We start from the raw sequence: 26,883 nt of genomic DNA, 5'->3' as shown, positions 1-26,883 counted from the left end.
GAGGACAGACAGGATGACAAAACGACATAGAAATCCAAGGACAAGTGATGACATGTGCCAATTTATTACAAAACACACTGACACTGACAAAATGTTAAAATACCTCTATTGTTCCTGTGGTGGTTTAGTGTTTGCCTTTTCTTCAGTGATTCAATATGAAAAAAGTGTTGAAATAAGTTACTACTGCAGAACAACTGAGCTTTAAAAAAAAAAAAAAAGCACATACATTTACAATCATGTGACTTAAACACAAATACCAGAACAATAATATTAATAAACATCCGCAAATTGAGTAAAAAATAGATTTTAATCTTTTAAATACAACAGTTTTGAATACAAATATTGATTTGATCTTTACCTTTTGTATTATTACTATCGACTGTTATCACTAGTGTTACTGTTGAGGTTTGATTTACAGTATATCAATATACAGAAAAATGTGAAAACAAACATTTTGGTAAATTCTGGTATTGCTCATTTACATAAATATACACAGACACACAAACACCTAGCCATGAATTGAATTTATCTCTCAATCATGTTACGCTCTAATTTCAACAGACAAAATGGCTTATTATAATGCTTAGCCTTATCAAAACACTACTGTAATATCATTATTATATTAGAGTTATTATTGACACAAACATCGACATATTTTACAGCTGTCTTTGAATGGACCCACTCATCCATGGTTATGTACACATTCCATGACATCCCAAAACCCAATTAGGAGATATTAACTCCTGTGTACAAAAGAGAAAACATACTGAAAAGGTTAAAAAAAAAGAAAAAGAAAAAGAAGAGCATATTTTATCTTTTTTTTTTTTTTAGCTGTATAAATTGAATTGAAAATTAAACAGATTATATTGAAGATCGCCAAAGTTCTCTTAACAGACAGACTTGGCGGCATGTTTGTAAAAGAAAGAAATAAGAAGGAAAGAAAATATGAGAAAGTTTTGCAGTTTTCTGTAACACTGTGTTTGTTATAGTGCATGAAATCTGCAATATTGCCTGAACATTTTTGCAAAGAGAGAGAAATATAACTTCTACTGGCAAAGTTAGTATGTAAATCACAAAAAGAGAAAGGAAATCTAAAAATAATTCAATACAAAACAGACATTTCATAACATTCTCCCAAATGGATTGCTTTATTTCAACACCAAACCTGAGGCCAAGCTTCATGGTGGATATATGGAAAAGCAAAATTAAATTCAGCCAGAAATAGATATTAACCGATTCAAAAAATATCCTGAAGGCCTGAAAAACTATTTTTTGGAGTAATAATCTGCAAACCCAGATTTAACCTAATCTTGAGCTTTAAGTATTTTTAAATAGAGATCAACCTTGGATTGTTCTTTTCAGATCAGAATGCATTTTTATCTGTGGCCTGATGCTTACGTATATTTGCTATTAGCTGACGTGCACATACAATCATTGCTGCTAACAGTATGCAGTGAAAATCACCCTGAAGATGTGGCGTCACCTCAGAGGTCCAACTCTGCAGAACAGTGGTTTTCATTTTTGTACTTAATGTGGTAAGAGGCCAAAGAGGCAACTGGCTTTCCTCCTGTTTTTTAAATGTGTATAATAAATAAAAGGTAGCGGAGTTGCAGCACTCTGAATGGAGTATGATTGCATATAATACCAGACAACTGTCTGCAAACAAACAGCAACGAACAGACCACACACAGCAGTAAAACCAACAACCATCTTAAAAGAACCAAAAAAAAAAAGTCTAAAACTGATGGCTCTGGTTGACCCCATATAGCGAGGCTTTCCAATTTGAATTAAATGTTGCTCTGAGCCACAGAAGCTTTCAGTATGAATATCACACAGACTTAAAACCTCCTGGTTTAAACGAACCGACAGAGGTCGTCCTGCTGCATCCAGGTATAAATGGAGGATTAGAGTATGGAATATTTTCTTCTCTCCAAGGAGTGAATGAAATTGTCTTTCAGTCCCTTGAAATGTTCCAGAATGCATTTGAGCTGAGTGACTCAAACAGTGCTGGCTCAATCTGTCACTAGCAGGCCAGTGTCATGTTGTCATCTGAAGAATTGAGGACATCACTGATGCGAAGAGGTCCCACAGAGTCTTCTAAATTAGAACCAAATGCAAAAAACTCAGAGCAAAACAGCAAAAAGTACAGTAGAAGCTGGAGATAGCTGACCTACAGGAGCTAAAGACTCCTCATTTACCCTGATTTAGATGCAAAATCGTCAGTTCAGTTCAGCTCATCATATGCACTTTGCATTTTAAGTACCCATAATCTCTCATTCACACAATCCACATCTATAAATGAAGATGGATAATCCATTGGAACAACTGGCAAATCTACAAAGGACGGCGGTGTAGGATGAAAATCATTCTCTACAATCCTAAAGCAACATCCTTTTTTTTTTTAATAAAATTGTCTTTGCAATGAGACTACAACACTACTAAATTGCACTTCCAAGCAGGACGTGGCAGACCAGCTCAGTGCAGACATTTTTTAAATGGCTGACATCAAATGAATCATATGAAATTTTTAATATTGCTTTCCATAATATTAAATGTTGCAGTATATTTGCTTGTAGTACCAGTGTATAGCAGTAAACTAAAAGAGTAGTTTGTGTAATCGCTCCTGTAGGTCTTCACTTGTGTTCATCGGTTTTGCATATTAAACCAAGATAAAAAGCTGTTGTAGTGGGACAAAATTAAATAGCACTTGTAGTATGGCGAGTGCATTATAAAGACATTAATAGCTGTACATAAGTGGCTTTTATGCACATTTTGAGGAGGAAAAGAAAGCTTACTGTATGAATTATTGTAACTTGTAGTGCTGTGGTTTCAGATGCGCACGTCTTACAGATTGATTCAGTGGCCAACTATCAGTAAAGATGGAGATATCACAGCGATATCATTGAATCAACTGTTCTTGTGATTCCGTGAAGAGTTCATATTGCTGTAGTCTCAGTAGGCGCTCTTGGCACGTGAATTTCTCTGAGTTTACAGTAATGGTTAAATTCTATAAACACTTACTGTATCTTGAAGAAAGAGGATGGCCATGAAGTGAGAGAATGAATTACGTATTGTCCGTGGTTCCCCTAACACTGATAGAAATATTATCTTTGTCTGAACTGACCCAAATGTTTTCTTTTAAGTTTGCGTGAAATGGTACCTATTGAGTATTTTGAGAGTAAAACCTAATGAAGAGGAGAATTTGTTGTGAAAGACCATTCCTAAGGAGTACCTCAAGTTATTAGCGGACAGCTACAATTACACAAAGCGACTTCATATTCTTCGTATTCAACCCTTCTGTCAAAAAAAGTTTCTCTTTTGGCTTTATTAGCCCTTGTACTTTTTTCTCCACAAAAAAGATTTTGGGCTATCTTTTGCCCATTTTCTTCATCCTTTCTCTCTCATTCATTCATTCATTCATCTATCCAAGTTTCTTCTCTTCTCTAGGGTGAGTCCATCATGGCCTCCAGCATCTCCAGGAAGAGCTTGTGCATTGGCACCCCACCACGTGTCTTGATGCTGTAGAAGGTGGTGAGGGCCCGGCCTGCTGTCTGCCTGAGGAGGGGCAGAGTGAGAAGGAGACGGCCGGCACGCTGGGGATCATCAGGGCGTCGCTGGACCTCCAGCTCCAGAAGAGCTTGGTGTAGAAGGTCCCTCAATTTCTGCACAGCTTCCATGTCCTCAATGTAGACTGAATCTGAGAGAATAGAAGAGAGAGAAGACAATATATAAAGGTGGATGTAGAGTAGGGATGTACACGAGTAATTGACTAATCAACTAGTAGTTAGGCTTTAAATATCCGACTAGTAAAACTCTATTTGAATATCACAATTTGATTTTCCTTTGCACATTTGCCAGTCATAAGCAACAATGCTTCTATCACCTAAATCTTGCCATTTCAACTCCATGCATTGGGTGGTGCTGTGGACACATACACTCACTGAGCACATTATTTGAAACCCTATTGTCCTAATAAAGTGCCTGACGTGGTCTTCTGCTGTTGTAGCCCATCTGCCTCAAGGTTTGACGTGTTGTGCATTCTGAGTTTTTATTCTGCTCACTACAATTATACAGAGTGGTTATCTGAGTTATTGTAGTCTTTCTGTCAGCTCAAACCAGTCTGGCCATTCTCCATTGACCTCTCATCAAGGCGTATCTGTCCACAGAACTGCCACTCACTGGATGTTTTTTTTGTTTTTGGCACAATTCTGAGTAAACTCTAGAGACTGAAAATCCCAGGGGATCGGCAGTTACAGAAATACTCAAACCAGCCCGTCTGGGAACTAACAATCATGCCGCGGTCCATCACTGAGATCAAGTTTTTTCCACATTCTGATGGTTGTTGTGAACATTAACTGAAGCTCCTGACCCATATCTGCATGATTTTATGCATTGCACTGCTGCCACACGATTGGCTGATTAGATAATCACATGAATAAGTAGGTTTACAGGTGTACCTAATAAAGTGCTCAGTGAGTGTACATTCATATATAAAGGCACAGTACACCCAAAAATAAACATTTAGTCATTATGTTAAGTGATCGTATCACTTCAGCAAACATGTATAGTGCATGAGTTGCACCAGTTACTTTCACTGTAGTTTTATGGGGTATTCTGAGTTTGTAACCGGAATAGTGAACGGAGTGAATAGTGACAGGAGTCACTATTGTATGTGCATTATACTGATAGTGGCTATTTATTTTTCAAAATGGTGTCTATTTAAGGTCTGTGCGAGCATTTTTTAATTATCATTTTGGAATCTAGATGTTGTTATTGATGCATATGATGTAACATTTCTTAATAAAACCCAATAAGCTATACATTTAATGTTTAAGTCATTCTCTTTATTTTGAACTTAAATTTTACATTTCAAGTAATACATTTTTTTCACGTGTTAAGAGTATTCGACTACTAAATGTTATTAAATACCTGACTGACTACCGTAATTTATCTCTCTCTATTTTTTATTTTATTTTGGAAAGTTGTGGAAACGTAATGTGAATGCAAAAATAAGAGTTGTTGCGGTGTCAAATAGTTTACTTTTGTGTTCCAAACCCGGAAATGTGAAAAGGGTTTCTGTTGGTTTCTATATCAGCGCTGTGAGAGTGCATGTTTTTTCAAACATTAATTTTTGAATCTAGATGTTATTCATGCATATTGCTCATTTTTTTCAGAAAAAAAACTTAGGTTAAGTTAGCTTATAAAGGTTGACATTTGTGAATAAAACCCAATAGGCTATAAATTTTGTGTACGTGACATTCGTTTAAAAAAATATATATATATACATTTCAAGTAATCTATTGTTCTTTTTTTTTGTGTTAAGAGTACTCAACTACAAAGTATTTAAAATGTCTATTCCTAGTGCAGAGAGCAAGTGGTCAGACTCTTGGTGGGGGTTCATGTTTAGCATGTACACACAGATATGTGAGGTGTAAGGAAGAGATCTTGGGTGTGTTCTTTACAAAAAGCAGGATCCAAAACATGTGACTCCCAGTATTTGCATAACAAATAGAGATTCTGTGGGTAAAGCAGAGACGAGGGTTGTATTTACAGTTTACAGTAATCAAAAGCTCCTTGGGTCTTTCCGGTTGGGGGAAAAAATTCGTACCACCGGGCAGTGATAAGACTGTTAAGTTTACAATTCGAAACAGAAAGGGGTCTGGTCTCAATTAGGTGAAATATGACTCAGATCAGTCTGGTTTTACATCAGAGGGTAACCATAATAGAACCGGAATGAATGAGTCATTAATAGGAAAATGTTGAGTGCAATAGGAAGGTCACCTGAGTTGGTAAGTGCAATAGCCTTCAGCATGACGAACTCCTCACGGTCCAACTGCAAGGCCCTGAAGCGCCGCGCAAGCTGGCTGATGGCAGCATTGAGTTCAGTCAGGCCAGCCACACGAGACATCTCCTCATCCAGCACAAAGTCCTCTGCAAACACCACCTCATCCTCACAACCAAGAGAACGGTAAGCCACCCCCAACACCAGCACCTCCAGCCACACCGACTGCAGCACAGACATCTGGTCTGCCAGGGACAGGGAGAGGAAGCCTGGATGGGGGATGAAAAAGACAGACAGTGGTTAACGGTATACAGTATGTCCACTGGCACATAAGAAATCCGCTCAGTAATGCTCAAAACACTTGATGCCACTTGAGGTCTGTAAAATTAGTGTAAAATGTGTGGTTATCTTCAGAATGGTCTATGACTGCTTTCAATACACAAAGTCATCACACTGAAAAATCTTTTTAATCAGTCTTTATTTGATCTTGTTTTTGCAGTAAAAATATCTCAACATTCTGCTTATAACAAGACACATTTACTTAAGAAGACATTAAATATTGCTTTCAGAGAAATCTAACAAAACGTTAAGGTTTATGCTTAAAATAAATAATAATTATTTCTAAGGGTTAGAAATATAAAATGACTTTCCCTTTTTCATTTTTTTTTTTTTTCTATAGAATTACTTTTCTTTTTCTTGCATTGGCACAAACCTCACTTAATTTTGCTAGACTTCTCTGAAAACAAGACTTAACATGTTAGGTCATTTTGCTTCTTATTTAGTAAATCTTTCTTGTGTTAAAGGGATAGTTCACCCAAAATTAAAAATCTCTCAATATTTACTCACCCTCATGCATTCCTATATATGTTAAGTACTTTCGTTCTTCTGCAGAACACAAAGATTTTAAGAAGAATGTCTCAGCTCTGTAGGTCCTCACAATGCAATTGAATGGTGGCCAGAACTTTGAAGCTCCAAATATCACAGAAAAGCAGCATAAAAGTAATCCATAATATGTATTTTAAACAACACAATTCACCTTGGGTAAGTAACAGATCAATATTTAAATCAATTTTTACTATAAATCTCCACTTTCACTTTTAGAATGTGAAAGTGGATATTTATAGTAAAAAAGGACTTAAATATTGATCTGTTACTTACCCACACCTATCATATCACTTCAGAAGCCATGGATTTAACCAGCAGAGTCATATAGATTACTTTTATGTTTCCTTTATGTGATTGTCAAAGCTTGAAAGTTCTGGTCAGATATTTTTTACTGGAAAATAAGACAAAAAAATGATAAAGAAAATTCTTTGCAGTGCATATATGTGCGTGATTACAGTTGTAAACCAAGTATACATGAAACTGTGCAGACTAAATAATATGTAACAATATGATTTAAGCACTAAATCTACCAGAAAATACAGCTCTTTCGTCAGATTTTGAAATGCGTATTAAAGATGCTACTGCCTTTTGCATAAAAGTTTTGGTGCTCTGACCACTTGCTCCCCTCTGCTGTCAATCCCAGAATCCCCAGCACAAGAGAGAATGAATTGAAGACACCCACTCATCTCCTTGCCAGTGGACACATACAGTAAGCAATGTGCAAAGAACAGGATAAGAGTTGATGATTACTACCCAGACACAACAGATACTCACAATTGTGCTCTAAAATTGGAGCTCTTGAAAATAGCCTGAGACTGACAAAAGCAGTTGAAATTGTGCCTTCCAAGGCAATGCCCTGGACAATACTTGTTGTGGACTTGGACAGCAATTAGGAGAAAAGTCTACCATATTCTTACTCAAACTCGGACTCACCCTCTCCAGTTTCCCTTCAATTATAATGTTTTCTTTAGGCATCTGTTCTCTTCAGACAGGTGTGATTGATTAGCACTTTTCTGCACTTTCAGGCAGTACTGAAAAGTGAGTGCCATCAAATATGAATGTCCAACAAGCTCTAACGTTGTTTTGAAAGCTGCCCTTTTCACAGCCAATGGAAATGTTAGCCTGTTTTAAAGAGCTGTCTGTTACATCCTGCACAGTTTTAACATTAGTACCATTAAACCAATGGTTCTAAACTGGTGGGTCTGAGGTCTGTTCTGATAGGGTTACAGACAGTAGGGAAAAACAATGCTAAAAACGAATTAAAAAAATGTTACTAACAATAATTGTGCATTGAGCATTGCAAAATTATTAGGCTTTTCAACTTTTAAAATGGGGAAGAAAACATTTTCCATTTCTTTTATTTTTAATGTCAGATTGTGGTGCAAATTCATCAGTCACTTGGTAGAAGCTCACTAAATTATGTAGATGTCAGCATGTTGCATTGATACTCAGACTATATTAAATAAGGGTTATGGGTTTTGTCTTGTGTTTGGTCGCCACTGTCCAATGTACAATCTGAGTCCTGAAGCAAAACCAGTAGAAATCATTAGACTACTTAGTTCTATTGAAAAAGTTTTTGGCCCTTAAAAGCAACTGTGACTGACAGGCATAACCAAGTGGTAGCTTTACCGATGCTTAACTTCAGTAACAGGAGCGTGAGTAACTCGTAGCTCGAAACAAGAATAGCCTCCTTGACACTGTCTCCTTGCCAACGCTCTTGCTGTTCCTCTTTTTGTTCTCACTTACCAGGAATGTGCTTGGCCCAGCCGATGATGACAACTAGTTCCCGGTCAGCCAGGTCACAGAGAGTGGTGAGTGTGCGCTGGGCCGTGTCTGGCTGTAGGGGGTCTGGCATAGCAAACAGCTTTTCTGGCTCCGCCACCAACAGATGAGACACAATAATGCTGGATGAACCTGAGAGACACAGTATTAACATTATTCTGTTGAATGGCCATTATAATTAGGAAAAATTGATCATGATGATTAGGAATGAGCATGAGTGGGGCCTGGAAAGCTCAGGGAGTACTGCCGCTGACTACCACCCCTGGAGTCGCGAGTTCGAATCCAGGGTGTGCTGAGTGACTCCAGCCAGGTCTCCTAAGCAACCAAACTGGCCCGGTTGCTCGGGAGGGTAGAGTCACATGGGATAAACTCCTCATGGTCGCAATTAGTGGTTCTCGCTCTCAATGGGGCGCATGGTAAGTTGTGCGTGGATCACGGAGAGTAGCATGAGCCTTCCATGCTGTGAGTTTCCGCAGTATCATGCACAACAGGCCACGTGATAAGATGCGCGGATCGACTGTCTCAGAAACAGAGGCAACTGATGCTTGTCCTCCGCCACCCGGATTGAGATGTATAACCACGCCACCACGAGGACCTACTTAGTAGTGGGAACTGGGCATTCCAAATTGGGAGAAAAGGCGATAAAAAAAAATACAAATATATAAAAATAAAAAATAAAAATAAAAGGAATGAACATGAGTACCTAAGTACACTGAAAAGTCATAGTGATGATCGATCATGAAAACAATAATTGCAAAACTTTTGAGATGCTTTTATAAAAGCTATTGTACCAGTTGCAGTATTGCCAGATCTCACAAGATAAAAAAGGGACCTGGTCTGGAAAAACATGCTAAAAATTAGAGTTGTCTCACCCAAAATAAGCAAAAATTTTATCTTTTTTCCCCTTGTGAGGGAATTATCAACATAGGAATCATAGCAAGCATAGTATACAGTAGCCTATATAAAATAACATCTTTTCAATAAATGTATTCTTAATATTAAATATATGCCCAAAAATATTTTAAATACATTTGGAATCTAAAATCAATTAATTGTCTAAATCTCTCTCTCGTGCATACACGCACACACTGCATGGGCCGTTTGGACAAAACGGCATCTTATGTGGGACAATTTTTGTATTTTTTATTATTTAATAACTGTTTAATTATTTTATTTTAATTAATTGTTTTAAGTAAAGATCTGCTTCTCGGTCAATACCGGCTGCATCAAATCTGTATCAATGCATTATATCTAACAATAATTCAGTGAAGACTAGGAAACAACTGAGAAATTAATTTTTTTTCATGCATGTACAGTTTATGTAGTAATTATATATAATTGCTTAAAAGGTATATAGGCTATACAGCAGCCTATGTAAAATAATGTATTTTCAACAAATGTATTCTGAATATGAAATATATCCCCAAAAATAATAGGCTAATGTTATTAACTGTTCTTTTATTTCATTCTAACCGGTTACCATTTGGAAAGGAGGCTGCAGAATGCCAGAATGAAAGAATACAGTTTCTGCTCAGAATGAACAAAAATTAAAAACATTTCATTTTCAATCCCTGTTAAAAACACAGCACTCATGTAAAGTAGATTTATCTTTCGAGTACTTGTGTAGTCAAAATATCCAAAATGCACATCACTAGTTATGAAATCATTTTAAAACATTACATTGAATTACCTTTCTCTCCCTCCTTCCTTAATGGTATTGGTGCACTCTGGTACGTGGCATTTTCCACCTCTGGACGTCTTTTGTACTTCTGCCGCCCACCTCTGACCCGGTCCAGACGAACTCCTATGGCAAACACACACAACATAGAGAGAAAGAGGATTAGGGCATTCATTGGCATTGCCTTTGGATTACACTGTACATTGTTGAGGTAATTAGGTATTGTAAGACAGAGAGAGGGTTGGTCGTTTTGGCCACCTCACCTTCTTTGAGCATGCCTACTTTGAGGCACTTGGTGAAGCGGCATGCCTGACAAGCTTTCCTGCGGCGCTTGGTGATTTCGCATTCATTGGAGGCTGGACAGCTGTACTCAATATTGCCTAGAGTGGATGAAGGTAATGATGTTAGACGAGCTTTCAAGGACTCAAATAACCTATGTACACCTGCTATTTAGATGTGTTTTGGCCAATCCTAATCAGATCTTAATACAATGTGTAAATGGCACCAAAGACCAAATGGCTGTTTTGACTCAATGACAAGTGAATCCGTTACACAGTATGACATGCTCACCCTGTATGGTTCTTTTGAAGAAAGCCTTACAGGCTTCACAGGAAGCCACTCCGTAGTGGTACCCGGAAGCCACATCTCCACACACCAGGCATAGCCTTTTGGGAAGTGTGGTTAGGGCATACTTGCAGCGGCCGCCCCCGCTACCTGTAGAGCCCTCCTCGGCTCCATCTGCACCCTCCTCCTTAAAATGGCATCGTAGTGCGGGCGTGTATAGTGGTGGGGAGTAGCGTCCAGTGCCTTCTCCTCTGGATCCGCCTCCTCCACTTTGTGAGGAGTCTGAGGAAGCACCTCCCGGGCTGGTCCTCCCACCAACACCTCCTCCTCCCTCGGGACTGCTGGGTTCAGCCTTTATGTACAGGTCAGAACGTCGCTCTCTGGAAGACATGATCCCTGTGAAAGAGTGGAGAAAAATGTGAGACAACAGGAAGAAGAGGGACCTTTGCTGTTTTAGTTTTATCATCACTTGAAGGTCCCAAAGACTTTAAAACAAGACGTTTAAGTGACAGGATAAAACATAAGCAGTTACAAGGGATGTACCAATGTGACTATTGATTCTTTCTTTCTGGTACTTGCCTATACTTGTATTTGAACTAAGCACAATTACATGCACGATCTTACACTGATTATGCTTAACCTCGTGGGATCCCGTGCACAAATGCGTGGAAGTTGTATTTAGGCTTCGCTATACGCAACACATAATTTAAATTCATTTAAACCGACTGATCTCAGTCATGTGACAAAACAACATTGCCAACAAAACTACACCTGGTAAGAAACTGAATTACGTTTTTGAATTGAAACCTGTTTGAGTCAAAAGATTAGAGTTTCTAGATTCATCCTATATGCAATTTTTACCATTTTAGCGATATACCACGAAACGCCACACTGCAAAACGCAATGTACACTAATGTGTACTTAAGCAAATTTTTTCCTTAGAAATCCTATATTTACTGTGCATTACCATATTGAGAATCAATGGGTTCATCCAAAAGCTGAAAAATTTTGTTTTCATAGGCTTTATATGGAGTTAGGATGAAAATAAGGTGCATTTAGAATTGTTCTGAGACCAGTGCAGACAGACAGCACACTGGAGGTTAAGTCTTTTACTATGTAGCTAAATCCATTCAATCCAAACTTCCAATCAAAAGTTCAGTTTCAGGCTGCAGATGATGTTTGGATCACTCAACATGTTTGTCAGACATGGGATTATGGTAATCAGTATATAGATTCAGAATTTATAATGTATAATTTTATTTTAGTCCTGGAAACATAATAAACAATTTGATTAACAAAAAAAAATCAGACTTTCTATAGCTTGGTATTATTTAAAATTTCACAACTTAGTCCCGCTGTCCACAAATGTTGCCATCAATTTTTATGAAAACGCTCTAGATTTTTTTTATTTATTTTTTTACTTGTTTATTAGGTGCTAATAGTTACAAATCAAAAAAGGAAATGGAAAATGCACATAGCAGTCATGCTCAAGTTTCAGGAGGTTAATAAGGTGACAACGTATAAGGTCATATGAGTAAGGTCACAATCAGTTTATGGTATAAACCAATCAGCAGACATAGATTTCTGCCCATTACCCTGATTTCTCTCCGCATGTAAAACCTTTATCGGCATTCTTATCGGCTTATCCAATGTGCACAAATGCTGTGTGCAAACGTTGTGCACATGACTGTTTACACTTTGACGTCAAAAGGAAAGAAAAATCTGATTATTTCAAATCTCATGTAAATGGAGGTTTCTTATATTGTTTTTTTTAAGTTGATTTTTTATCGTTATCAGAGTATTGTTGCTATTTTCAAGTACAGTGAGACTGATGATTTGAGAGTAGTGTGTTTAATATTTACATGAACTGTTAACTCCACTATTAATACCATCAAAAGAAGGACACTAGCTGATCAGCAAGGCATAAAAAAAACAGCTTTATTTTATTTTTTTTATGTATAACTATCTATTAAATAACAGATAGGACTCATATCAGGTGGCCTAATTAGTTTAGTAAATACAGATAACTCCTTTTTAACATCAGTTTCATGCATAACAATAAGAGCTCATGCTACTTTCACTGGGTTTAACTCTTTATAGCATCAATTCAGTGTCACAGAGTTGGTGCTGAGCACTGCTGATCAAGTAATGTACTTGTGTTACATACAAGATACATACAGTTTGTTTTGATGAAAATGATTGCACTCCCTTTCATTTGGTTGTCATGCATGTGCATGAGCGAGCAGACAGCAATTGAGTGCAGCAGAGGCAGTGAAGAGTAAGTACCCTATGCATCTTCACTTGCAAGTAGTGTTGCCAGTTGCATTGGGTTATTTATTTTTTTAAATAACTAAAATTAACCAATTCACTACAATTAATCAAACTTCCCAACATTACTTGAGAGAGGGTATTCTAGGAAAATACACTCGCTCATGAAGTTATCTGCTCACACAACTACAGCTCTACACAGGCAATGCATTTAGATGTCTTTAATCTTGATATGTCTCAGATTTTGTTCTGCAGCAGGTGATTCTTTGCATAGTAATATTAATATTTATGTAGGCTGCATTTTAACAAGTACGAATACATGAACACAGTATTGAAGCTGATGCAAGAATTGGTATCATTGCATGCCTAGCAGTTACAGTTCAGGAACAGCGGGACACACATACTGTCTGTCAAATCTGATGTTCAAAGAGAACAGGATGGTTGTCAGAGTAGATACAGCAGGTGTGAAGTGAAAGAAATTACTTAACATGTACATAAACCAGACAGTAACAATGACCATTCAATGTTACATGTCCCTAATCGTTTACTAAATATTACGCTCTGTACAAAGTAACCAGAATCCATGTTATGTATGCACAAAATAATAATTATTATTATAATAAATATAAATTAACTTTAAATATTGCTGTGCAAATCCACCAAAACTCAAGATCAAGACTCTAGATTCTTGAGGAAGCAGCTACAACAAGGCAACATGTTAAGTAAATGAAAATGTATAAAACTGTATCAAAAGGGCTCTCCTAGAGAGCAGACAGCACATGTGCATGGCTGAATTCTGCTCAAAGTCTGTCATAATCCCAGTGCCACGGCCTCCGCCCAAACCAGATTAGGGTCATTAATCCAGGAGTGAGGAGAACCAATCCTCTAATTATACACCCAAGAGATGCCCAACTCTCAACCACCCTACGGCCCCCACAGTTCATGAGCCCCTCTCAGGGACAAAATGACATATGATGCCATTTCTTAAATGTGCTGATTTGACCATTTTAAGCATTTAGCAAAGAGCCCACCCCATTAGCACATGCAAAATTACCCAAGTTGCAGAATGACTGCCAAGTGGGGAACACAACCAGCCACAATAGCAGCTCCTCTTGGTTGTGGACCTGAAAAAATGTTGGGCTGCTAGTCATACATCAAGGCTACTGTACATACACTGACTTGTATTATGGTCATGAATTGTCTCCGTCCACCTTCATCTGTCCTCAACCCACACAATATCTAAATGGGGACATAACATGGACTTCTATTGTTTTTATATAAAGCTATCTATTATTACTATAAACTAAACCTAACCAGACACTATTAAGCAAAGGCAGACCACTTCTATTAAAATGAATGTGAGAAATTGGAATGCCCACCGGTCAACAGATGTAGAAAGGAAGTCCCACCTTAAAGGTAAAAGGGACAATCACCTTATAGATACAGGCATATTTTACAGCTCAATCAACTCGAGAACACACATGCGCATTAGCTATACAAGCCAGGACCATTTTCAAATTTTTTTTTTAAAGAATAATCTGAGGTAAAGAAGGGCAATTTATGTTTCCAATGTTTTCATATTTTACTGCTGATTTGAAATATGTTATTTGATCGTAATCTTGACCAACCGTTTTAGAGATCTCGGTCTTTCCCCATTCATGTACAGGTGCATCTCAATAAATTAGAATGTCGTGGAAAAGTTCATTTATTTCAGTAATTCAACTCAAATTGTGAAACTCGTGTATTAAATAAATTCAATGCACACAGACTGAAGTAGTTTAAGTCTTTGGTTCTTTTAATTGTGATGATTTTGGCTCACATTTAACAAAAACCCACCAATTCACTATCTCAACAAATTAGAATACATCATAAGACCAATTAAAAAAACATTTTTAGTGAATTGTTGGCCTTCTGGAAAGTATGTTCATTTACTGTATATGTACTCAATACTTGGTAGGGGCTCCTTTTGCTTTAATTACTGCCTCAATTCAGCGTGGCATGGAGGCGATCAGTTTGTGGCACTGCTGAGGTGGTATGGAAGCCCAGGTTTCTTTGACAGTGGCCTTCAGCTCATCTGCATTTTTTGGTCTCTTGTTTCTCATTTTCCTCTTGACAATACCCCATAGATTCTCTATGGGGTTCAGGTCTGGTGAGTTTGCTGGCCAGTCAAGCACACCAACACCATGGTCATTTAACCAACTTTTGGTGCTTTTGGCAGTGTGGGCACATGCCAAATCCTGCTGGAAAATGAAATCAGCATCTTTAAAAAGTTGGTCAGCAGAAGGAAGCATGAAGTGCTCCAAAATTTCTTGGTAAACGGGTGCAGTGACTTTGGTTTTCAAAAAACACAATGGACCAACACCAGCAGATGACATTGCACCCCAAATCATCACAGACTGTGGAAACTTAACACTGGACTTCAAGCAATTTGGGCTATGAGCTTCTCCACCCTTCCTCCAGACTCTAGGACCTTGGTTTCCAAATGAAATACAAAACTTGCTCTCATCTGAAAAGAGGACTTTGGACCACTGGGCAACAGTCCAGTTCTTCTTCTCCTTAGCTCAGGTAAGACGCCTCTGACGTTGTCTGTGGTTCAGGAGTGGCTTAACAAGAGGAATACAACAACTGTAGCCAAATTCCTTGACACGTCTGTGTGTGGTGGCTCTTGATGCCTTGACCCCAGCCTCAGTCCATTCCTTGTGAAGTTCACCCAAATTCTTGAATCGATTTTGCTTGACAATTCTCATAAGGCTGTGGTTCTCTCGGTTGGTTGTGCATCTTTTTCTTCCACACTTTTTCCTTCCACTCAACTTTCTGTTAACATGCTTGGATACAGCACTCTGTGAACAGCCAGCTTCTTTGGCAATGAATGTTTGTGGCTTACCCTCCTTGTGAAGGGTATCAATGATTGTCTTCTGGACAACTGTCAGATCAGCAGTCTTCCCCATGATTGTGCAGCCTAGTGAACCAAACTGAGAGACCATTTTGAAGGCTCAGGAAACCTTTGCAAGTGTTTTGAGTTGATTAGCTGATTGGCATGTCACCATATTCTAATTTTTTGAGATAGTGAATTGGTGGGTTTTTGTTAAATGTGAGCCAAAATCATCACAATTAAAAGAACCAAAGACTTAAACTACTTCAGTCTGTGTGCATTTAATTTATTTAATACACGAGTTTCACAATTTGAGTTGAATTACTGAAATAAATGAACTTTTCCACGACATTCTAATTTGTTGAGATGCACCTGTAGATCAGAGCTGCTCTTGTATGCCGCTTGTTTACAAAAAAATAACTGCCCCAGAGCATTCCAAAGATGGCCGACAGTGGACTGACTTGCTAGAAAGACTTTGCCCTAATCAGAGATCTGCACATGGGCGGGTACTCGCAGGTACCCGACGGGTGAACCACTAATTTTTGATGTAATGGGTGGAAAAATATTTACATTGTCATTTGCGGTGCGGGTCGAGAGTCAACAGGCACGGGCGGACTGCGGGTCAAACAGCCAAGGCTATTTTTTCTAAATGTCAAATAGTGTTAATCTTTCTCATCTTTTTTCTGTTAATTGTCACCATAATGTTATGCTATGTGGCTATTTTTCTTAAATGCTCCAACTCAGAGTGCCTAGTGTTAGTTTGATTGCTTGTGTGACGTGCACTAATAAACAATTTTTGTCTACTTGATGAAGGCCCTAGTAGATTTATTTTAATGCAGGTGCGGTTCAGATCATGGCCTTTGTTAAACAGGTGGCGTACCGAATTAAATTAGCGCTGCAGTCGGATAACGGGGTCAGGTGTTCTGTTAAGTACTGCGGATGCGGGTTTACAAAACGGGAACCATGCAGGACTCTGGCCCTAAACCTAACCCCTAAACTTTTTGCATTATTAGAATTTAAAAAATGATAATTTAATTTAAGATTGAAAAAAAAATAATAATAATGTAATTAGGACATTCCAAAATGACCCCAAATAAAGGTTTGGTCCTATTTTGGTTACTTTCTGGTACAAATTTGTCCAAAAACTATAGCTAAGTACACACACACACACACACACACACACACACAATTCCCCTTTTACCTCCTTATGTGTGATATGTTGCAACTTTAGCCAGTGTGCAGAATGCAACCATGCTCCAATGCCTCTAAGTCCATTGTACTTTCTGCCAAGCACATATGGTTCAAGCACTTACATAACACCTGAACTTTGACCTTAAGCTATACACCCCACCCCAACACAGATGCACCCTCTACTAGAACAGAAAACGTACATGATAAATAGGGGACATAGGAGAAAACTTTGTTTATTAATTGAAGTAAATCCACAGGAACAGTTCTGGAATTGACATTTAAATTGTTCTCATCCCTTAAGTTTGGCTTTTTTAAAGAGTAATGAAAAAAAACAAAAGCTACTGAACCTAGTAATGATCATATGGCTCCAATGAGGTACGGGGGGTTGGGGTGCGACTGATTCAATAACGCGATGTGATATCAAACAGCGATCTCTAAATCCCTCTTCAAATGAAAGAAACCGGAAGAAGGAAGAACCATCATGTACAAACAATGAGGGAAACCCACAAAGAATATGCGTAAACTGATCGCGCGGCACTGCCAACGACCGTCATCACACACGTGCGTCTGTGCGGCAGGGGTTTAGTGCCACTTCCGGTTCGGATCATCATCACAGAACCAAAGGATTTTAAACTGTGGACTCGTTTGAAATGTAAAATGTGGAAATCAGTGATATTTTGTCCGCTACTTTGCACCTTTATCCACCGTGCCAAACGTCTTCCTAGACGTCTATATATAGCTTGTACAGCTTAAATGTATTCGCAGTTTGTCACATGTTTATATGAAATCACCCGCCCCCCCCGCTATAATATTTCAGAAGGTTTTAATGTCCAATTCTGTGCCACTCTTTAGAACCAACCAAACTAGCTTTGCCAAAATGAGCTTAGCTTTCGCTAACTTACCTTTACACAGCTAAGATATGTCCCACCTCCTCCAAACCTCTACCGATGTAATGTACCCCCAAAAATAGCTATTTATGGACGTCCTGGCTTTTTAAAACAGATTTGTACATCCATAAACATGGTTAAATAGGTAGGATTAGTGAGCAGTGCTGCTGTTGTACGCATCTTTGAACTTCACGTTTCCCCCAAACAAACGTGAGTCATTGGATGCCTTCAGGAGGGAGGAGAGTTGCTCTTGGGCAGCCACATAAACAAGCTCATTTTTACAAAATACATTAAAATAATTACGGGAATTGATTGATAAAGACAACAACCTTTGCACTGCTGACAGATTATTCAATAATATAGTAAAAGTGAAGGGAAATGAATGAACCACTGATGAAAATAGTTTGTTTTTCTTGTGCTTGAGGCATTTATGTTAATAGGCTTGATGTACTGAGAAACAGAAAAGGCCAGACCGAGTCAGAAATGTAAAATATAGCAAACATAAACATAACAAAAATGATATTGTAACACTTACCAATGAGATTGTATTCATTAACATTAGTTAAATACATTAGTTCACGATCAACACTTGAATTTCTTCACTTTGTCACTTATTAATCTTGGTTAATGTTAATTCCAACATATGCTAATACATTTTTAACATTAAAAGTTGTATATGTTAACATTAGTTAATGCATTATGAACTAACAATGAGAAATGGTCAATTTATGAATTAACCAAGATTAATAAATACTGTGAAAATTTTGTTCATTGTTAGTACATGATACCTAAAGCATTTACTGATGTTAATGAATAGAACCTTTCTGTAAAGTGTTACCAATTATATGAAATTAAAGACTGATTCATGTTCATGTACATTGATTTATCTTTATACTTTAGATGCATAACTGCTAACTTAAAATCCTCAACTGTTTAGCAACAATTAGCTTACCTTTTCACTCGAGTAGATGGTCTTACGTACACTGAAAATCTCTCTCTTTTGGTGTCAGAAGACTACAGGTCAGTTCAAACTGGGCATCAGGAACCCTGCCAAGAAGAGAAAATTAGTGAGACATTAACCAATTTAAGAGAGTGAATAAACATTCAAGTGCATATTATAGATGTATTCCAAAATAAGGCCTATCAGTGCCGGCCTTACCTATTAAGCGACACTGATAGCACTGGCCGTATATACAGTATGCACACCAACAGTCCTATGGAACCTTTTAAAACTACAAAAAAATATATTATTTAAGCATTGAAGAAAAGGCATAAGTATGCAAATTTGTCCATTATATGTCAAAGAACTGCCATGCTGATATAACTCAGACAGTTGAAGTGCTTCTACGGGCTCAGACCCAACAAAAGTGCCTCTGGTAAGTAACCTCTAAGTTTTTTCATTAAAACCTGTTTGGGTCTAAAGAGTAGCATCTCTAGTTTAGTTTGATTTGCCTCTTTAAAAAAAAAATCATTTATTTTTCACGCGTAAGCGCGATGATAAACATGATGTACACATACGTGTATTTTGGGACATTATTCCCACAAAAGTTGAAAAAACATGTTACTTATTTTGAATTACTTTGCACATTAACAAATCTGTGGGTTCTTTCGCTTAATTTTAAAATAAATGTTGTCAAATTTTATTTTGTTATCACTGTATTCACTGTGCATTTTCACATTGAGAACAAATGGGTTCATCCAAAAGCTGAAAAGTCTTTATATGGAGTTAGGATAAAAAATAAGGTGCATTTTGAACTGTTCTGAGACCAGTGCAGACAGGCAGCACACTGGAGGTTAAGTCATTCACTAAATAAGGTGCAAGGGAACAAGGGAGCATCCTACTGCTTTCTATGCAGCTAAGTTTATTCACTCCTAAAATCCAACCAAAAGTTCAGTTTCAGGCTGCAGATGATGTTTGTACTTAGACTCAGAATTCATAATGTATAATTTTATTTGAACATTGTTGGCAGTAACTGGACGATGCTGACCATTACTTTGAATCAGAATTATTTATGATAAATTCTCATGTAATGTATGTAACATCTCAAAAACATGAATAACTAACACTCCTGGAAACATAATAAACAATTTGATGGAATTTTTTTTTTTTTATTTTAAATCAGATTTTCTATAGCTTGGTATTATTTAAAATTTCACAACTTAGTCCCACTGTCCACATATGTGGACATACATTTTTAGGAAAACTATTTGCTCTAGATTTTTCTTTTTTTTTTCTTTGCTTGTTTATTAGGTGCTACTAGTTACAAATCAAAAAGGGAAATGGAGAATGCACACAGCAGTCACGTTCGTTTCTCAGGAGGTTAATTTGGTAATTAAATTATTTCTTATTCATTTGCACAGTCATGGAATTTTATTAAATATATGTATCAATTTGTGCATGTGAATGGTATTTGATTAGAAATTCCATTTTTGTATTTCTGAAGCAGTTATGCCTGTGCTAATAAACCATAGTTGATATTTTTGCATTTTTAAGATTTATACTTTTGAATAAATTTTACTTTTTAGACTTGTTTATTTGCGCAATTTTAAGCTTTCTTACTTATTGATGTTGGGTGTACTTGGTTAGGTGTACCTGTAGGTAGGGGGGCCCATTTTGAAAATCTGCCTAGGGTCCCCAAACTGCTAGGGCTGGCTCTGAGGCCCATAAATGATACTCCTAATTGTATCAGCAAGTCTAATGCAATAGGCACATTTTCCTAACAAATGGCTAAATGATAAATAAAAGAGAAACCAACATTAGCCTGAACCATATCTTCTTGAAACTAAAACTAAATTAAATGCCCCATAAAAGCTGTGCACGTATCCAAAATGTACTTCATAATGCCAGATTTAATTGAGACAACATTAATGTAATAGTGGTCTCAGCATTTGGACTTGCATACTGATTTATATCTCCCTTGTTTAAATAAAACCTGAGAGCCTGGTCAATGTCACAGAAACCCCTTTGTAGGACTTTATAGCCTGGTTTTAAGCTCATAATAATCTGTGTCTATTACACCATATCCATGTTTTTTCCCTCTCCACGATTAGGCACAAAATGCTGACAGAGAGAGAAACCATTTCTTTGTCTTCCTCCCAAGCACCTATTCACTAGTCTTGCTCAATGTCATGCACTCTTTGCACACATTCGGACACTTGGATACTCTCATATGATTTCTGTACACAACATTCCCCCTCCCCCTTCCGCGCTCTGACACATTCCAAAGGTCAAAGTCACTGGAGGGGTTTGAAGGACAGGCACAGTAACTCCAAATGGTTTCTGTGTGACAGCAAATATAGATAAAAACAATGTGGTTTACAGCTGAGAGATAATTTACTAAGTTCAAAGTAATGTAATAATATAGAACGCAAGATGAAATATGGGCAGGCAATAGCCTGGATATGTCTCTAGTATTTTCTGTTTTACTTTGATGAAATACAACAGGCATTTTGGTACAGGCATAGCTGAAATTGTTATACTTTAGAGGGTTAAACATTAGAACATACCAATAAAAATGTTATATCGTAAACTGACAATCTGAGTTGGCAAAGTTGTCTTACCATTAACAGAGAAAACCTTAAAGCCTAAAAAATGTGCTCAAAGACATCCACTGAGACGACTCGGGTTATAGCACCCCCGATATATATTTTAGTGACCCTTGTTTCTTTGAAGATCATCTGCAATAAAATAGGCTAAGTCACTTGGCATGACAAACAGCATAAATTAATAGCTTTTAATTAACAATCTCTTTTGCTTCTATTTTTAAATTTACAAAAGTGTAATAAAGTTCATTGATTAAGATTTCAATGTTGCAGTTCTTCTTTAAGGTTAGCTAAAGACTGCTATTTGTCTTTTTATGTCAAGTGAGGTTACTGATTTATTTTTGAAGTACACTAGGTAGGGACAGGTCTACTTAAGATTGTGGCCTATGACATTTCATATCATAAGCATCATAACTTCTTAATCTTCTATTCTTGTAATTGTCATTTGGTGCTATGTGTCAAATTAAAGCATAGTAGCAGTCATCAATTGATTTCCTACTGTAAAGTTTACTGGGTAAATCTGATACTCAGCAGGGAAATCAGAGATAAGTAGTGTGTGTTAGCCTTTAAACTTCGGATACAATGTGAAAGCATGCGACTGTAGAGCAAAGGCTGTCAGAGCAGACCTGAAAAGGTGACCTTGTTCACCGAGCCTTAACCATTGAAAGGTTAATTACTAAACTGGATTACAACTTCTTAAGAGCAGAGGTTCTCCAACCCGTCCAAGAGGGGCCAAGTGGTCACCATGCAGCACATCAAAGAGAGTTTCTACACAGCTATTACTACAAGACAAATTTTATCACATATGCACCTACCCACCCAGTAGACTCACATGTGACTAATCTCAGTATTTGAATACCGTTCTATATCAATGCAATATGTCTGACACACAGTCTATAATGCTGCTTTGGAAAAATTACCATAGTCTTGTCCTCTCTTTGAACTCTGAAACTCTAATTGAATTCCTCAGTTTTTATGAGAATTACATTACTTTTTCTAGACATTTGGCACAAGTAAAAACTGCCTGAGAGCACAAAGAGTCACTGATTGGCTGAGCATCTGACACTTTCGAATAATTGATTATGACAATGCTTTTGCTTCCAATTTAATATAAATTACAACTTTTGATTAGGTTGAACTGCGTGACCACTGAACACTAAAGGCAGCTTCTCAGAGGGCTCCTATACTTTTAATACCCAAAGAAAAGTATTGCATTCTTGTACCAATTTTATAACATCAGTCACGACGTAAATTGCCTTGAATACAAGATTGCGAAACAGATCTGTCGCGTCTAGGCAGTTGTTTCCAGACTGAGGTGCTGCTGTACTGGCAAATGCGACATGACTTGAGTACTAGAGTCCGAGGTAAAAACCTTACTCGCTGACACAATGTAGGGGCTAGGGGACAACTCGATCAAGGTCAGCCTACTGCAAAGTGTTACTGCGGACTTTTTCTTTTTTATCTCCCATAGTCAAAAGCGCATCAGAACCTCTCATTTATATGCAATGAATACAGTCAGGCAATAGAAATATTATGGCTTAAATTGAATATAGCAAGACATGTTCTAATGTTGACAGTAGTCATGCAAACAAACTATCCCAACACACTGACCTATTTATAGTGTAAAGTTTTTAGTGTTGAAAGGAACAGAAATATTAGTGGCGCCAGTGATAGACTGTATGACATCAGAATTATGATTATCAGTCTCAATACCAGCGATCAGTTGCACGCACTTTAAAATGAAACATGCTCCGACCATCAGTTTAAATGTGAGCGACGCTACACTCGCATACAATAATAAAGTACCATTGCGTTGCTCGTTGCCGGCTGGATGCATCTACTTACCAGTATTTCAGAGAACATTGCTGGTGTGAGATGCCTTGAAGCCAACCAAAGAAAGTCTTCAACAAAACAGTCAATCCGATTTTTACATATATATTATCACATACATAGCAGCAATGTATTTGGTCATAAAGGCCGATTTACAAGCAGATGCTCTGCCTATTTGCTGAAGTGGGTTGCTACCTTAAATATGCGCTACTTTAGCCATTCTGGTGTTCTAATGAGTGAAAAAATAAGGATATGTGAAATCAAATAAATTCAATAATTCGTCGATATCTTGAATCAATGGTGGCGCGGATACAAGTGCAATCAATTGAGCCAAAGTGTATGTTTAATCCATATGTTTGATTCGCTCTTCACTGGACTAGTTCCCCATATTGCTGTTTCAGTTGTCACTGGAAGCCTGAATCCTGCCTTCCGCTAATACAGCTGAGATCCTGGTTACGTATATCCTCGTTGTTTCTCCTCCCTCTCCCCGCTTGCGTCTGTTGTATCTCCGTTACGTCCGCTCGCGCTGCCAATCGCGCTTCCTCGCGCCTCCGTCACCGGCAGCAGCGCTTGAAACAATAAAGCAAATTTGACCTACTGTATATGTGACTCACGAGTTAATACACTTTTGATACGTTAGCTGAAGCTTTTTATTTAGGTTTCTCACAACCTGGGCTATTTTAAGGACTGCTCGAGGGGTAAATGAAACGTGGAAACCTGCTAACTGTCAGATTGCATTTGAAGGCAGTTTAATCACCCACCTGACGAAATAACTGTCATGATTCGTGACTAGTAGCCATATAATTCGGCCTTCCCTTGGGGTTCTTGAAAGCTGCGCTATAAACATTGAATCCCATCCTACCCAGCTATGAATTTTGGTTCCAAGAACGTTCGTTTATGGGTACAAAAATAGAACCTAAAGAAAACGTTCCGAGAACGTTCGTTTATGGTTACAAAAATAGAACCTAAAGAAAAAGTTCCAAGAACGTTCGTTTATGGTTACAAAAATAGAACCTAAAGAAAACAATCCTAAAACGTGAGGAATAAATAAATAAATAACCAAACGGGAACCAAATGCTAACCTTAAGAGAAAGTTCTGTTTGCCTATAAACTCTGAAGCTGGTGTTAAACAACTGTGGTCTAATATTGATGTATTTCAGTTTTACACATTCTGTCATTTATGAAAGGAAGTTACACCATTAAACATTTTCCACGAACAAAAGGGCCGTGTGAACCCGTTTTTGTGTTTGTCTGAGCTCCTTTTCTAATGTTTTTCTATGTAAACATGCTAGTGGACGTTTTGGGCCGCGCCCGCGGTCTTTACGGCATCTCTGAAGCTGTTATAAACTCTGAAGCTGTTGTTGTCTGATGTATTTCACTTTTACTTAAAGGAAGCTACACCATTACAAATTTTCCACGAACAAAAGGGACGTGTGAACCCGTTTTTGTGTCCATCTGATCTACTTTTCAATTGTTTTTCTGTGTAGGCTAATCATGTGCTAATCGGACCTTTTTTGTCGCGGCACGCGCACTACTTTACACCATCTCGTGCAGGATCGCCGCGTTTTTTAGAAGTCGTGTTGGGTAAAATAAATAAATAAATAAATAACGTCATCTTTTAAAAGTGCGTGAGACACATCCGTTCTCTTTTTACTGCAAGAACGCGTCGGATTTCAACAGCCTCTTGCGTGATTTGAATCCAATCTCAAAATCATACAGACTAAACAGCCTTTTATGAACGGAACGCAATTGGATATGCTACTCATTTAGGCTATTTGAGTGTAGCTCGTCCAAATACGAGGCAGTAGTAATAATGCAGCAGAGTGCATTTGTCTCATAAATGCTCACGACACAGCTGTAAATCACACATCGCTTTAGATGGCATGGAAAATGTCAGTATGCTCTCGGTCTTGTGACACTGACCCAACTTGCTGCTCTAGGCCTCCCATAGTCAGCTGGTTCGTAGTTTTGGGCTCTGGGCCAGCGGCGCAGAGTTCACAGTGACTGCGGAGAGAGGAGTAAAAGAAAGAGAGAGACTACAATCCTCACCGTAACCTGATCACGGCAAAGTGTTGAGAGAGAAAGAGAGCTGGGGTGCGTCTCGAGATAGTACTGCTGTAACGGAAAAGAGTCCCGTGTTAAGGAAATTATTACAGTGGTCTATTTTAGGAATGCACACCAGGCAGCGTGACTGAAACCTGCCCACCTGCCCAGAAAACCGTGTCATTTTTGCAAAACGGAGTGAATGTCGCATTAATAGAGACTATGACATAAGAATAGAGACTGAAAAAACATTATAGATGTTTATGCGTGTGTTTGTGTCGAAGCAAAATGCACGAGAAAGGAATTAAAACTCGGAAAGGAAACAGGAAGCGTCAGTGTTCCCGTTGTCATTTAGAACGTACACGCGACCTTGAATCAAGGTCATTCTCCGACGCAGCTTACGCTGCATTTCTATGAGCTTCATGCTACCGCATTCTGTCTGAAGCTGAAATGCCCTCGTTATTTGCAGTTCTGTCAGTTTCACTGTTTGGTAGATGTTTTACAACACTTTTACAGAACATCTTGAGACCTTTTCGGATGGAAGCTTTTGTGTAAATTTGGTTTATTGCTTTACCACAAAAGGTCACACCTCGGTGCTCTGGAATTCTGACAGAGGTCATGACCCCAGAAACAGGTGTGAACGACTACACAAACACTAATAGCCCCATAGACAACAGCTGGGAGGTGAAGGCAATGCAATACGGGTGCACTGAATCATTCTCATGTTAAACACCCTCAATGGACACCTTTTTCTTTTCAACAAACTCAAACACACACGTGCTTCATGTGTCCACAAAGGGAGGGTGCCTGCACTTAACATTTTAAATTCAGTTGAGTCAAACAATGGCTTGATGTGCAAAATGCAGACAAAAAAGGCCCTAACCAGCTATTTTAAAGTGTCTTTTCTGTAAAACACCAGTTTGCAGTTTTAATCTTTTGTTTTCATTTAATCAGGGGTTGTAGTTATCCTAAAATGAGTTTGGTAAGTCTTAACTACCACTCTTAATTACTCATCCTAATAAAAGCACGCATACTATACCTTGATATAACCTGTTTTTGATTAATTCTGAATGCAACACAGACTTTCTCCATTCATGTTTAGGACAGATTAGAGTGATCAATAATGAATCCTACAAAAAGTATCGAATAGTGTCATTACATTTGAGTGAAACAAGCCTACAATTTTAAGTCGCACTGCAGCACCATCTAGCGGTGATGTGATTATCCAGCAGATAAGTGGATTGTGCCAGTCTGCCGACTAGTGACGTCTATGTACAGAGTGTCCTCGAGTACAAGGTCATATGTTTCCGTGCACGAAAGTTGAGACATCCGAGCATGTGGCGCAGTTTAAGCTCCTGTAGTGTAGCAACAATCCGATAACAGTGTACAATAATGCCAATGAGAGGTCAAAACAGAAGAAGAAGAAGAAGAAGAAGAAAAAGGGTAATCAAGGAAGAATAACAAAATAAGTAAAATGAAAGAAGTAGTGAAAAGTGATTGTTAAACCATTTTGTATTGAATATATATATATTTTTTAGTTTTATTTCTGTGTCTCATA

The 26,883-nt window shown here is 37.9% G+C and overlaps 1 protein-coding gene across 5 annotated transcripts; it reads right to left on the bottom strand.

Moving 5' to 3' along the window:
- Window positions 1–39: 39 nt before the first annotated feature.
- Window positions 40–25,401, bottom strand: LOC127429069 (steroid hormone receptor ERR1-like). Of its 5 annotated transcripts, none has more exons than XM_051677850.1 (9): window positions 25,206–25,401; window positions 19,069–19,141; window positions 18,862–18,956; window positions 10,698–11,087; window positions 10,391–10,507; window positions 10,140–10,253; window positions 8,414–8,581; window positions 5,782–6,051; window positions 40–3,697 (listed from the first exon to the last, which is right to left on the bottom strand). In XM_051677850.1, exons 4-9 carry the CDS (start codon window positions 11,080–11,082, stop codon window positions 3,444–3,446), a joined length of 1,308 nt encoding a protein of 435 aa, XP_051533810.1. In that variant the 5' UTR covers window positions 11,083–11,087; window positions 18,862–18,956; window positions 19,069–19,141; window positions 25,206–25,401; the 3' UTR covers window positions 40–3,443. The 5 variants fall into 5 exon arrangements, with proteins under 5 accessions (XP_051533810.1, XP_051533809.1, XP_051533811.1 ...); XM_051677849.1 differs by lacking the exon at window positions 25,206–25,401 and adding an exon at window positions 23,298–25,188; XM_051677851.1 differs by lacking the exon at window positions 19,069–19,141.
- Between the last annotated feature and the right edge of the window lie 1,482 nt (window positions 25,402–26,883).

This window comes from Myxocyprinus asiaticus, chromosome 38 (assembly GCF_019703515.2).
Source record: "Myxocyprinus asiaticus isolate MX2 ecotype Aquarium Trade chromosome 38, UBuf_Myxa_2, whole genome shotgun sequence".
Taxonomy (NCBI): Eukaryota; Metazoa; Chordata; class Actinopteri; order Cypriniformes; family Catostomidae; genus Myxocyprinus; species Myxocyprinus asiaticus.
This window is presented reverse-complemented; position numbering and strand designations above follow the sequence as displayed.

Coding starts and splice junctions, on each gene's coding strand:
- LOC127429069 (XM_051677850.1), bottom strand. CDS start 11,082: ATGTCTTCCAGAGAGCGACGTTCTGACCTGTACATAAAGGCTGAACCC. Junction 10,508..10,697: donor CTTCAAAAGAACCATACAGG/GTGAGCATGTCA, acceptor CATCCACTCTAG/GCAATATTGAGTACAGCTGT. Junction 3,698..5,781: donor TATTGCACTTACCAACTCAG/GTGACCTTCCTA, acceptor CTATTCTCTCAG/ATTCAGTCTACATTGAGGAC.